We start from the raw sequence: 14,239 nt of genomic DNA on the forward strand, positions 1-14,239 counted from the left end.
GCAGGATGGACCCCAGGCCGCCAAAACACCATCTTGTGAATATTATTATGAATGATTTGTACATCTGCATAATGGAGCTTATATCAATCCAATGGAGCTAGTTTATTTTGCTACCTACGATTAAAACCTAAAAGAAAAAGAAAAAAACATGCATGCACTTTCACAAAGATGTACACGTTATATTTGCCACTATAATAGAAAAAGAAAAGAAAACAGGCAGGGACATTCAAAAAGATGTAAGCATTACAATTGTCACTTGAAAAGGAAAACAAAACACAGGCAGGGACATTCACAAAAATGTTCAGATTATAACTGTCACTATATAACAAAAATCAATAATAATAATAATAATAAATAAACAGGCAGGGACATTCACAAAAATGTTCAGATTATAACTGTCACTATATAACAAAAATCAATAATAATAATAATAATAAATAAACAGGCAGGGACATTCACAAAGATATACAGGTTATGTCACTACGGATAAACTATTCTTATCTTTTTCTTGATTTTTATTGAGATGGAATATTAATATGAAACTTGTTTTTAAAAATTCTAGTAATGATAATAAATCTTATCAAACGATTTTTCTTTGTTTATTATCAATTTGATTATTAATTTACAATCTCGCCTGTTGGACAACAGATGACCATAAAACGTCTCATTTTTTTAAAATTTATTTTTTGTTTTATTGAAATTTTATCTCCAGATTAACACGGTCATAATTAAACAATGAAATATGTTGTTAAATTTAAACAAAAAGCGGAAAATACCTAAGAGCAGCAAGATAATCCGCAAAAGACCTGATAGGTTGAGAGAAAGGTTACAAATACAAATTGAACTGTTTAAGATCTGATTTTTTTATATATATATACAATAAATTGCAAATATTTAGTTTTTTATTTAAAAAAACGGATTCTACTATTTATAATAAAGAAATATGAATAAAGAGATTAATATTTATATTGTATTATCCAACTATTGGTCTCTCTCTACTTTAGAGTCTTCATAATTTAAAAAAACAAGAATTCAAATTATTTAAACTTGGCGGCAAAACGACACTTTTTAAAAATATAAACCTTAAAAAATTTAATATTCAACCTGTTGCCTTGGTTTCGATTTTTAGTGAGTTTTAAAGAATAATTTACGTGTTAGAGCGATGAAATTTTTTGTACAGTGTTAATCGCTTCAAAAGTCTGCAATAACAGTTATGGAAATTATGGGAGGGAACGGTGATTTTTTTAAAACTTAATTTTCTATACTTTTACTCTTTCTTTTTACATTATAAATAATGTTACGATAGTTATTTAAAGAATATCTTAAGGGGGGGAGGGATTTCCAGGATTATTTCTGTCTGGAGTGAGAAAAGTGGGCCAAGTCAGAAATTGTGGACATCGTGTCGACCACGTGGGAACAAAAAAAATCACTCCACAAGACGTAGAGGGAATATCGGAAAATTCGTGAAAAATTCTCTCAGATACTCTTTATTGGCCGAAAATGTAAACATTTGAAAGCGATTTTCCCAAAAATTGGTCAAGCGGACCACGAAAAATAGTGAATTTCCCAGAAATTTTCTACATTTGGACTTGGCCTGCTTTTCAAAGTGACCACAGAAATTGTCTCTCTCATTATGAATATAACAAATTATAAATATTCTATTTTTCGGTATATTTTAATCAAAAATGAATTTTAAGTTATATTCTAATGCAGTTTCAAACTTCAACTTTATGAGGGAAAAATTGATCTTTTTCTCTTAGCCTTGATGTTTATGGTTTTCATGTCTCAATATTTAATTTGTTTATATGTCGTCTTTTCTTAGTTTCATTGGGTGTACCTTAAGGTTTCCTCCTTACCACTCCGTTTTTACTTTTCAGTTATTATTGACTCTCCTCAGCACCAGGCGGATAATTTTGACATTCCTCGCTACAAAACAACATACAAACTGGCTGATCTCTTACTTTTCCATGCTGATTTGTTCGGTATAAATTTTGTACCTCATTGGACATACCTCAAAGTTCTCTCCTCAGCCCTCTCTTCTTAATTTTCATAAAAGACATAGCCCATTCTCTCAAGCCAACCTTTATGTTTGCAGACATTAAATATAAAATATTTAATAGTACTACTTGACTTGTCTCAACATTTCAGAACACATACACTTTACAACTAATAAAGTCTCAGTGTTTCGTAAGAGACTTTAAAAATATTGCAATTGATAGGCCAATAGTTGAATATGCTTGGTCTCCTTATTATCGGTCCCACATTAATTTATTAGAAAGAGAAAATAGATTCTGTCGGTTATTATTGGCTCTCTGTACCTCCTCAACACCAGACTCATATCTATGACCTTCCTTGCCGTAAACCAACATATAAGCTAGTCAATCTCTTACTTAATAGAAACGTGTGGTATGTTTTAGAAGGTAGTTTTTACTCACAGTAAGTAAGAACTATCTTTTAAAGTAATCTCTTACTTTTCGATACTGATTTGTTCAATATAAATTTTGCACAGTTTATTGAAGTTTTATCTCCTCCTGAGACATTATTCCTTACCAGGTACTCTCTTTGATCTTCCTTATATCAATCAATAACTTCTGATTCATCCAAATCAATACAACTTTCTCTTAATTTCTTGTGTTATATGTAAAACTCTTAGCTGTGATATTTTTCATATTATGTTTATGTATGTAAATATTTTCATGTTGTATACTAGATTAATGTGAATCTTTTTTTTTTGGGGGGGGGGAGTTGATCATGCTAGAGAAATAAATGAAGAGGCATCCGTGGATTTGTTTAATTTTTAGCTTTTTAATACTTAAATATTGTCTACAAGATAATAAAAAATATTTAACCGTATAAATTAGATGTCGGTAAAGGCCAACAGAGGGAAATTAAACCTTGCGAAAAGTAGAGCAAAACTGTCTATGACAACAAACAGTCAACTGTCATCTTACCTACTCGTGTAACAGAATAAGTTGATAATTGATATCCCAAGAATAAAATACCCTGTATTTGACACGATGTACTATTGATTTATTTTTTGACAAGGGAAAACGTTATTATGAACGATATTATGGATTCAGAAAGCGAAAACTTGCCACAAGAAAATAAATTAGGTAAAAGACAAAATAAACAGTAATTCAGTTGATGTTAGCACTGTTTTTGTTCCTCTGTTTAGTTTCCTGTTTTAATTTTTGCCGCACTTTAAGTTTAATTTTCGTTCTTTTTAGAAACCATTATAAAAACAGTCCTGTAGTTTTGATCTCAAGGCTTGATTTGGATGTATTTAATCCAACCAAGCACAGAGAAAGTAATTTTGTTTAAAACAGATAGTAAGAATAATTTGTTTGTTCACTCTCAAATCCCCTCTGTTGCACAGACATTTTAGTATGATCCACTTATCTTAGCTCTATCATAAAAACGTTTTACCATCTTTGTCAGATGGCTTTATTAAAATGTAATGTTAGTGATGAAATTTCATATCTATGGCAATTTTAGTAATGGTTATATGTTGGATGATCTTCGTTTTCATTGGATGACTTCAAATAAACCAGAAGAAAATACTCAGTATCAAAAATTTCTATCATTGGAAACTTTGTCAGATGCCTTTATTAAAATGTAAAGTTAATGATGAAATTTCATATCCACGGCCATTTTAGTAATGGTTATAGTTTGGATGATCTTCGTTTTCATTGGATGACTTCAAATAAACCAGAAGAAAATACTCAGTATCAAAAATTTCTACTATCGGAAACTGTTAACATCTTTGTCAGATGCCTTTATGAAAATGTAAAGTTAATGATGAAATTTCATACCCACGGCCTTTTTATTAATGGTTGATCTTCATTTTCATTGGTTGAATTCAAATAAACCAGAAGAAAATACTCTGTATTAAAAATTTCTACCATCAGAAACTTAACATCTTTGTCAGATGCCTTTATTAAAATGTAAAGTTAATGATGAAATTTCATACCCACGGGCTTTTTAGTAATGGCTGGAGGTAGGTTGATCTTCGTTTTCATTGGTTGAATTCAAATAAACCAGAAGAAAATAGTATTAAAAATTTCTACCATCGGAAACTTTGTTAACATCTTTGCCAGATGGCTTTATTAAAACGTAATGTTAGTGATGAAATTTCATATCCATGGCCTTTTTAGTTAGTAATGGTTGTAGGTTGGTTAATCTTCGTTTTCATTGGATGACTTCAAATAAACCAGAAGAATATACTCATAATTAAAAAATTTCTACCATCGGGAACTTTGTTAACATCCTTTTTAGTAATGATTGTAGGTAGGTTGATCTTCGTTTTCATTGGATGACTTCAAATAAACCAGAAGAATATACTCATAATTACAAAATTTCTACCATCAGAAACTTTGTTAACATCTTTGTCAGATGGTTTTATTAAAACGTAAAGTTAATGATGAAGTTTCATATCCACGGCCTTTTTAATAATGATGGAGGTAGGTTGATCTTCGTTTTCATTGGTTGAATTCAAATAAACCAGAAGAAAATACTTAGTATTAAAAATTTCTACCATTGGAACCTATTCTTGTCCTGAATCCTTCTGTGGTATCAGGATCCATGGTATCAAGAGTATCTCAGAAAAGAATGTAATTTTACTTACTGGAAAAACCCTCATGGGATTTGGAAAGAAAATACAGAATACATCAAATGATGCAGAGATGTAGATGTATTAGTTGGGGTGTATAATATACTACGCCCTTTAAAAGCTGTTGTATCCCCTGTTCTGTGCCTACAGCACATCGGTGGGTCGTATTTCATCAAAGAATTTGATTAGTAAGCTCGGTTTCAGTGACTGAATTTGTTCTACAGGAAAATTGTACATCCCAAAGCACTTAATCCTGCAGAATAGTGTAGCACCAAAGTTTGTTATTAGGCGTGTTGGTGTCTCCTCTGCTTCTTGGCAGAATCTGCATGTCCCGTGTTGGGTTATGCCAATCTTCTTTAAATGTCCGTATAGTTTGCAGCATCCTGTTAAGAATCCTGCTTGGATTCACAGTTTTTTCCTGCTTCCCTTGATACATTCTATCACTTCTTTCCTGACAAAATTTGTTAGGAGGTTCTTGGATTGTTTCTGTCCAATGTGTGAGTTCCAGTGTTCCCTTATTTTCTTTTTATCCTTCTGTCTGAGGTATTCGTTGATCGTGTGGGTTCCTTTCCTACAGAAGGGTTCGGGTCCTATCAGCGGTATAGCAGCCCCTTTTCTTGCAAGGGTGTTCGCTTTCTCATTGCCTTGTACTCCCATATGTCCTGGAATCCAGCAGAGTTTAACTTCGTTCTGCATACCTAATGTGCTTTATTTGGGTGTTTTAGTTCAACACCATCTTTGAAATAATGATTTTTTGAACTTAGTGCTTTGATGGCTGCTTGGGTATCTGACATGATAGCTACATTCTTGTTTTTGTACCCTTTATTCAAATTAAATTGAGTACATCTCTCGATTGCGTAGACCTCAGCTTGGAAGATACTGGTGTATTTTCTCATGGGCTCTGAGTATTTGGTTCCAGGACCGAATACTCCTACGCCTGCACCTTCTTGTGTTCTAAATCTATCTGTGCAACAATGAATGAGTACCATAGGAGGTGTTTTCCTCTCGTTTCCATTAGTTTTTGTTACTTATATTACATAAGTTTGTACCTAAGTTGGATACAAAATCTGTCATAGGGCACAATATGCCAAATCACACCAAATTTGACATATAATAGGTATGTGGTCATAGTTGATCCAGCTTACAGCTGTATATCTGGTTGATTTTCATTGACACATTTGTAAAAAAAGGTCAAATTGTGTATATAAGTATGATGTCGTTTATATCTTATCTTATTTGAAAACCCACTGGTCATTTATTAGACTCATTATGTCTCTAACATCGCTGTACTTTGTTTTGTTCTTACGACAAAGTTGTGACTTTGCGTTTCATCATTTGGTTATATTCAATGTTGGGTCTGAACTTTTCCATTCACTGCAAGGACAGTATGATCGAAATGATCTAACCGACCAAATTACCGGTTCATCATCTCACAGACAACATGGAGAAATCTCACAGCCCTAACACCTAAGATGACCAAAAATGATTGGTAAAAAAACAAATTTCAGGTTCCTCCCCTACAACCAACACAGAGAATCTTACAAAAATAACTGTTATATAATCGGGAAATATGGTTCTGACAAATCACAAAAAGACCATTGACACAATTTCATCAAAACTGAAAATATATTCCATATTGTGAATGAAAGGACTGATTATAACCAAAATTGTTTCTACAAAACACCAAAATTATCCGCATTCTTACTTTTTGGGTCTTTAAAGACACCCCAACCTCCAAATCTGACTACTGCTATCTTGCACAGTGCTAAAACTGAAATATAAAAATAATTAAAAAGGTAATGACAGTGTTGGTGTTTTGGCAGAGAAGCTACTACATATCAAGAGCTTGGTCAATGTGTGGACTTCGGAAGATCTGAATTGTACAAGCCTGATTAAAGACTCACAGTGTAAAGAATGGTTGCTCAATGTGTCCTACTTGATTTGAAATTTGTCCTTTGCTCCATGCTTAGAGCAAGTAGGTTTGATTGAGATATTTTTTATTTTGAAAAGAAAACACATACAGGACAAATGCCAGCCTAAATAAAAATTGTACTCGAGGTTTTGGGTCTTCTGTTCTGATTTCTGTAGGAAACAAGAACCATTTACCAACAAACAAGGATACTTTACTATAGTACTTGACAATTTATTTTAATATTGAGAATGTTTAATGTGAGAAGGCTGGTGGTGGAAAATTGACAAACCCCATTGACCCTCCATTAGATTATTACAATTCTTTTTTTTAAATCCAGGGTTGGCGTTAAAATGTTGAATTGGAAAAAAACAAAATCGTCGAGATTAGTGATTTATTTATTTCTTTTGCCTTTGCATTATGGCCTGGATGATACAAAAATGGCAATGGTATCCAGCTCAAAACCATATCAATGTCAAAAAAAGAAATAAAAAGAGATAAATCATAACTTTTATTATTATTAGTATTGTCTTGCTTTAGTTATATATTTAACAAAAATATTTTCCTATGTATAATAAGTTGTTTTAGCTCAAAACCATATTTTAGTTCAAATGGTCATTAACTAAAATACCATCAGGCAGTTTAATCGTTAAAAAGTACTATTTCAGTAGAAAACATAACTATTTAAGATATTTTTTATGTATGAATAATATTGTTTTAACAATTATTTTCTTTCTAGTCACTGAGGAAGAACTACTTAAACGCCCATACATTACACCCGAAGATGTTTTGATGCTCCCTTCTATAACACTAGGTACTATAGTTATAGTTTTCATTAATCCTACACAAACTTATTTTTAAATAAGTACTTTTCAGGTTATTTATGTGCACCAGAAGCAAATATTTATGACATAGAATTTTTGAGATTCAAAATCCGTGACATGGACAGTGGAGTTGTGTTATTTGAAATCTCTAAGCCAGGTTTGTTGTAAAGATTTAATTTCTTAATTCATTTTAACTTTAGCTTTAGGCACGTTAAAATGCCAGTTTTATTTACTAAGTAAATAATTTCTCTAATTTGTCATGTATCATCCTGTTCTTTGTACCTCATTGCTAAACCGTTGCAAAGTCTGCAAAGTTTTAATATCTCATGTTTTAATTTGAATATTTCAATAATTTGTAATTTGGTTAAAATCTGACAGAGTGAAACAGTGAGGATTGGCAGACTTTGGTCAAATTGTCGGATTTCATCTTGAGATCTGCTGGATGATGGATGTAGCCTGCTTGTTTTAGATTATAGCCCGTCTTGTCTGGATGTTTTGCTCTTTTAAACGGTAAATAAGAAGTGAAGACAAGGCAAACACATTGAAGATGGGAAAAAGCTGAAACACATTTGACAGACCTAATCAGTGAGGATAGGCAGACAAAAATGACCAGTAATGACCAGATCACAGGTTCATCACCTCACAGATGGAAGACTCTCCCAACAACAAAAAAAGTGTTAAATTCCTTCTTGAGATGGACCTGTAGCCCTGACATTTACCATCATATTGGCCAGTGTAGTCTTGATCTTTGGCTCTTTCAGACCTGATTGGTGAAGAAATAAGAAGTGAGGACAAGATAAACTCACTGAAAAGGGCGAAAATCCGAAATTCATTTGACAGACTTAACCAAGAAGGATAGGCAGACCAAATTACAAGTTCATCACCCACAGTCCACATAGAGAAATCTCACAATTTAAAAATCATCATTGTTTGGTTCTTACTTAAGCGCACTAATACTTTTCTTGCTTATTTAATTATTGCAGACAAATTTGTATGTTAATACTTATGCATATTATTTTTTTAAATAAAAAATTTAATAGGAAGAGTACTTGAAGGCTTGCCTTCTGTTGGTACAAGTGGAAGTAGATACGTTCGTTACCAATTCACACCACACTTTTTGGAGTTAAAAACCGTCGGCGCCACGTAAATATATCGTCTTGGAGATGTGCAGCTATAGGGATTTGATATTTTCCCAATTTTATTATGTTTCAGTATAGAATTTAGAGTTGGTAGCCGGCCAATAACAAATTTTCGAATGATTGAACGCCACTACTTCAGAGACAGGCTGCTGGAAAGTTTTGATTTTGAATTTGGCTTCTGCATACCCAACAGCTGCAACTCATGTGAACATATATATAAATTTCCCCATTTACCACCTCACCTGAGTAAATAATTTTATTTGCTTACATTTTCCTTCGAGTGTTAAATTTATGTTTTTTTTTGTTTTTGCTTTTTTCAGTTAAAGAGATGATTAAAAATCCTTATGAAACTCGCTCAGACAGCTTTTACTTTGTGAATAATCAGCTGATCATGCACAATAAGGCTGACTACGCTTACACCGCAGTCCCAGAGCATCCTTGAATCTAGCGATTATTCTTATGTTTTACTTTGTTCAATGAGTTAGTTTGTAATAAATACAAAAACAAACAAAAAATGGTTTCATGTTAAATATATATTTTTACGGAGAGCTCATTTGTTAACACGCGTATAAATTATTTCACATTAGCGTTAAACTTACAAATTCTGTTCTGAAGACACTTTAACACCTAACACATTTGAATACACACTGAATTTTGTTATATTTAATAGACTTTCTTCTCTCAGACAAAAACACTTGCAAAATACCAATTCATGCACGGACTATCTCATTCGCTCACTTAAATTTATCAAATAATGTTGTATACAATAAATATATTTTGTAAATAATGATTATTCGGAGATCGTGAGATGCGGTCTGGTGTGACATGGGTTTTAGAAAAGCATTTTCTTTATTGTGCCAACGTTTTGATCTTTATTGAGATCATCTTCAGGGCTCAAAGTGTTTGTTTTCTGCGTAATTGTGCCATTCTTGTGTGTTGTGTTGAGAGGGCCATGACACACAAGAATGGCACAATTACGCAGAAAACAAACACTTTGAGCCCTGAAGATGATCTCAATAAAGATCAAAACGTTGGCACGATAAAGAAAATGTTTTTCTAAAACCCATCTCACACCAGACCGCATCTCACGATCTCCGAATAATCATCGACTAACAGTCACTAATCACCACACATTTGTAAATAACGATTGAAGAACAAATGTTTTATCAATTTCTAAAAATTTATAATATATTAATTCATTTATATTAACCATAAGGCTATTTATTAATTCCAAATATTTAAGAGAATTTTTTTTTTACAAAAGACTTTTATATATATTGTAATGCCTTGAAAACAATGCGTAAATTTTAAAAGAAACTAATTTAAATTCAAATCTGTTGGCCTTTCTTTGTTATAAAATAATTGTTGATTGAAAAATATATATATTGTCTATTCTTCTGAATTTTAATTATCTACTGAACATCTCTCATACTGTGTGAAAGTTAAATATGCCTCAAATGATCACACATCGAGAGCCAAACGGATTTAAAGAAATATTAGTTATTTTTACCTCCTAGTAAAAAATCTAATGTTGAATATATATCCAGGCTAGTGCCTCACATTCACAAATAATGTGTCTATCTTCTTCTTTAAGTGGTAGGTTAAGAAGGCAGTGACCAGTATAGTCTTACAATTTGGTTGAAAAAGAGAAATACCTTTAATACCTTTACCTTCTTTTTTGAGAAATTTATAAATCTCATTGCTTTCCTCATTCGTGGTGTTTTTGTCACTACTTGAGTTTTTTTCTCAAGACATTTTTCGAACTCCGATTTTAGCACCACAGTGTGGGTTGTGCTTCTGGTACCATTAGTGAAAGGACTACTACAAATTACAGGTTCATCCTCCAAATTACAGCTCCAGATGAAGACATCTCACAACAAAAAATCGTGGTCTGTTGGCTGGTTATTTATGATCATTTTGGTCCGCCTAGTTTTGGTTAGTCAGGAAATAAGAAGAGGTCCACCCGGTCTTGCTGTTTTGCTCCAACAGATCTGGTTGGTCAGGAACTAAGTAGAGGTCCATCTGGTCTCGCTGTTTTGCTCCATCAGACCTGGTTGATCAGCAAATAAGTAGAGGTCTGCCCAGTCCCCCTTTTTTGCTGCGCCAGACTTTGTTGGGTCTGGGAAGTAACCTTATCGTACTTTCCTAGGTTGTTACACAATTTAGGCATTCCCCTGACAAGTTTGGAACTACAAGCATTTAGTAGTGCCTTTACGCCTGACTGTTTGAAAGTATGTAATCTTTGCACATTGCATATTCTTTTTAAATTAACTGTTGTGTACAGAGTTGTATTGTACAGACCTCACCTTAGAAGTTTGTTGGGATAGTAAACAGAGTCTTAGTTGTGGTTCATGAGAGGGGTGCTTTTTTGGGCTAGTTCAACTTGTTCATTTTCTTCTATGCCTTCATTTACAGAATCCACCTTAAAGTAACCTTGTTGTGCTTCCCTAGGTGCATTTGGCAATTTAGGCAAACTAGTTTGTAGCTAAAAGCATAAGTGCTTTCAAAGTCTGACTGCCCAAAAGTATGTAATTGTGCACCTTTATGTTCTACTTTGTCAACTCCTGTATCATAGAGTTGGATTGCTTGAACCTCAGCTTAGAAGATTATTAGTAAACAAGTTTTACTAGGGTGTATGATGATGAAATGAAACTAGGAAGTGAGGGTTAATGTTTCTTTGTATCCCAAGTTATGTCTACATTAAGCGGTTGCTTCACATTCACAGATGATAAGGGGTTTTGCCAACATATAATTTATAAATCTCTTAGTTTGCCTCTTTCCCGGTGCATTTGTCCAGTACTTGAGTATTTCTTTCTCAAGCTAATTTTCTAGCTTTGACTTTTGCACCGTGGTGTGGGCTGTGGTTCTGGTTCCTCAGGTGAGAGGGTTACCCCTTTGGCTAGTTGGTCAGCCTGTTCATATCTCTCTATACTTTCATGTCTGGGAAGTAACCTTATTTTACTTTCCTAGGTTCATACAAATTTAGCACCTTTATAGTCCGTCCGAAATCCAGGCATCTTTCATATTCTTTGTCAACTCCTGTAATTTGATTGCTTGAACCTCAGCTTAGATTCGGGTCCTATCAGCGGTGTGGCAGCCCCTTTCCTTGCAAGGGTGTCCGCTTTCTCATTGCCTTCTACTCCCATGTGTCCTGGGACCCAGCAGAGGCTGACTTTATTCTGCATACCTAGTGTGTTTAATTTGTTTTTGCAGTTCAGCACCATCCTTGAACTAATGATACTAGCTTAACTAACTAATGATAATAGCTTAGTGCTTTGATGGCTGCTTGACTATCTGACATGATAGCTATATTCTTGTTTTTGTATCCTTTACTTAGATTGAATTGGATACATCTTTCAATTACGTGAATCTCAGCTTGGAAGATACTGGTGTGTTTTCCCATGGGTTCTGAGTATTTGGTTCCAGGTCCAAATACTCCTGCCCCCGTACCTTCTTGTGTTCTAGATCCATCTGTGTACCAAAGGATGGTGCCATTTTTAAAGGAGTTATTTCCCTTTCCTTCCCATTCCTTTTTGGTGCCCAGATGTATTCGGAATTTTTGGTTAAATTCAAATATCCTGTTCATGTCATCTCTTGGAGCCATGAGTGATGGATGGTTTTTCCACAGTTTGTTTCTGTCTCTCCATTTCAGTTTATTCCTGTTGGAGGTTTCTCTCTGATAAATTTGATTATGGTTTTCTGTGCTGTCGTTTCTACCATGTGATGTAGGGGGATTAGTCCTAATATCTTTTCCATGCTAATTGTAGGACATGTTCTCATTGCTCCCGTTATGTATGCAAGTCTCTGTATTTTTGTGAGTTCTTTCCTTTTGGTTATTTGTTCTGCTTTATCAGCCCAGGATATAGCTCCGTATGTAAGTAAAGGTCTTACTATTATGGTGTACATCCATAACAGGGTTTCTGGCCTACATCCCCAGTTTCTTCCTGCTATTCTTCTGCACACCATCAAAGCTCGTGTCGCCTTTGTGATAATGGAGCTGATATGTTTCTTAAATGTTAATGTTTAATCTAGTGTGATGCCCACATATTTGACTTCATTTTTGATTTCTATCACAGTGTTGTTGAGTTTGATTTCTTTCATGTGATCTAGCTTCCTTTTCCGTGTAAAAGTGACTATAGTTATTTTGTTTGGATTAATCCCTTAGCCTGCGCTTTTACACTATTCTTCTGTGATTTTCAGTCCCTCTTGGATTATATCACAGAGGGTTTCCTCGAATTTTCCCCTGGCTGTCAGAACTATGTCATCTGCATATCCCTGACATTTTATTCCTGAACGGTCCAGGGTTTCGAGCAGTTCATCAACTGTTAGGCTCCATAGAAGAGGTGATAATATCCCTCCTTGAGGACATCCTTTTGTTGTTCTAACTTCTATAGTGTTTATTCCTACATTTGTTTCAGCTATTCTGGTTCTTAGCAGTCCTCCAATCCATCTAGATGTGGTTTGGTCTACATGTTTTTTCCCCAGTGAGGCTTCCATTGATGCATGAGATGCATTATCGAAAGCTCCCTCAATATCGAGGAATGCGGAGATTGCTATTTCCTTTGTTTCCTTTAGGTCACTGGTTAGTTGGTACAGTGCAGTTTCTGTTGATCTTCCTGCTCTGTATGCATGCTGACAGTAATGGAGAGGCTTGTTTACCAGTGCTGTCATTCTTATATAGTTGTCTATCAGCTTTTCAAGGGTCTTTAATAGAAAGGATGTTAAGATGATTGGACTGTAGGATTTGGGTGATGTGGGGTCTTTTTTCCCCACGTTTGGTATAATAACCACCCTTGCCCTACACCGTGTCTGTGGTATGTAACCTAGTGCTAAACTGCTTCTATATACTCGTAGCAATGTTGGAGTAATTATATCCATTCCTTTTTGTAACAGGATGGGAAAAATTCCATCCGTTCCTGGTGCTTTGTACGGGCTGAAAGTGTTAATCGCCCAGAGGATTTTCTTCTCTGTGATTATTTCAGCTGCTTTCTTCCAATTTTCTTTCTTGGGATTGTCTGCTCTCACATTTTCTGGCGAGATGTTGTAGGTACTTCCTGGAAAATGTGTACTTAGAAGGAGCATTGCTTTTTGTTGCATGTCTTCTGTATATTTGCCTTCTGCATTTCTTAAGGCAGTGTTTATGTCTGACCTGTCCTTTGCTAGTATCTTGTGCAATAGCTGCTGTGGATACTGTGGAGATTTCTCTGCAGAATTTGCGAAAATTCTCTCTTTTCGCCTTGCGGATGGCATGGTTATATGAAGTAAGTAACCTTTTATATTCTCCCATGATAAAATTAAATATATTATAATTATTTTGTGTTAAATGATTTTTACCTGCAGCAGTTGGTCTGATGATGAAATGATGATTAGGTAGCCTTTGGCATTCTTCCCATTTCAATTTTTTTTAAGAAGTAAAATTGACTGTTATCTTTTCACCAGATTATCTTGCCACTCTAGGCTATTTATTCAGATTTGAAGGTAATACGGGTGGCACTTCCTGTTCATTCCTTAACCTACAAATTAGGTCATTGTTGAAGAGATCTTTTTTTGTATTTGTACTATGATCAAACCTGATTTCGAAAGAAAAAGAATGATTAGGGTTTCAAATTGTTGCCCAAGCATAACTTTGCAGTATTATTTAAATTGTTAAATAACATTTCTAGGGTCATTTGAAAAATATGTACCGACACAAAGATATTTGGGAATGTTTATGGTCTATTGTGAGTATTTATTAGATTTTAATTTCATTTAAGTATAA

At 34.1% G+C, this 14,239-nt stretch overlaps 1 protein-coding gene across 2 annotated transcripts; it reads left to right on the forward strand.

Annotated features, from left to right (window-relative positions):
* Positions 1 to 1,115: 1,115 nt before the first annotated feature.
* On the forward strand, positions 1,116 to 9,288 carry LOC106664059 (protein unc-119). Of its 2 annotated transcripts, none has more exons than XM_014389434.2 (6): positions 1,116 to 1,235; positions 7,258 to 7,332; positions 7,395 to 7,499; positions 8,383 to 8,485; positions 8,555 to 8,727; positions 8,802 to 9,286. In XM_014389434.2, exons 1-6 carry the CDS (start codon positions 1,214 to 1,216, stop codon positions 8,921 to 8,923), a joined length of 600 nt encoding a protein of 199 aa, XP_014244920.1. In that variant the 5' UTR covers positions 1,116 to 1,213; the 3' UTR covers positions 8,924 to 9,286. The 2 variants fall into 2 exon arrangements, with proteins under 2 accessions (XP_014244920.1, XP_014244919.1); XM_014389433.2 differs by lacking the exon at positions 1,116 to 1,235 and adding an exon at positions 2,947 to 3,113 and having other exon boundaries at positions 8,802 to 9,288.
* Positions 9,289 to 14,239: the final 4,951 nt, after the last annotated feature.

The sequence above is a fragment of the Cimex lectularius genome, unplaced genomic scaffold (assembly GCF_000648675.2).
Source record: "Cimex lectularius strain Harlan isolate CLEC.00 unplaced genomic scaffold, Clec_2.1 scaffold270, whole genome shotgun sequence".
NCBI classification, from domain to species: domain Eukaryota; kingdom Metazoa; phylum Arthropoda; class Insecta; order Hemiptera; family Cimicidae; genus Cimex; species Cimex lectularius.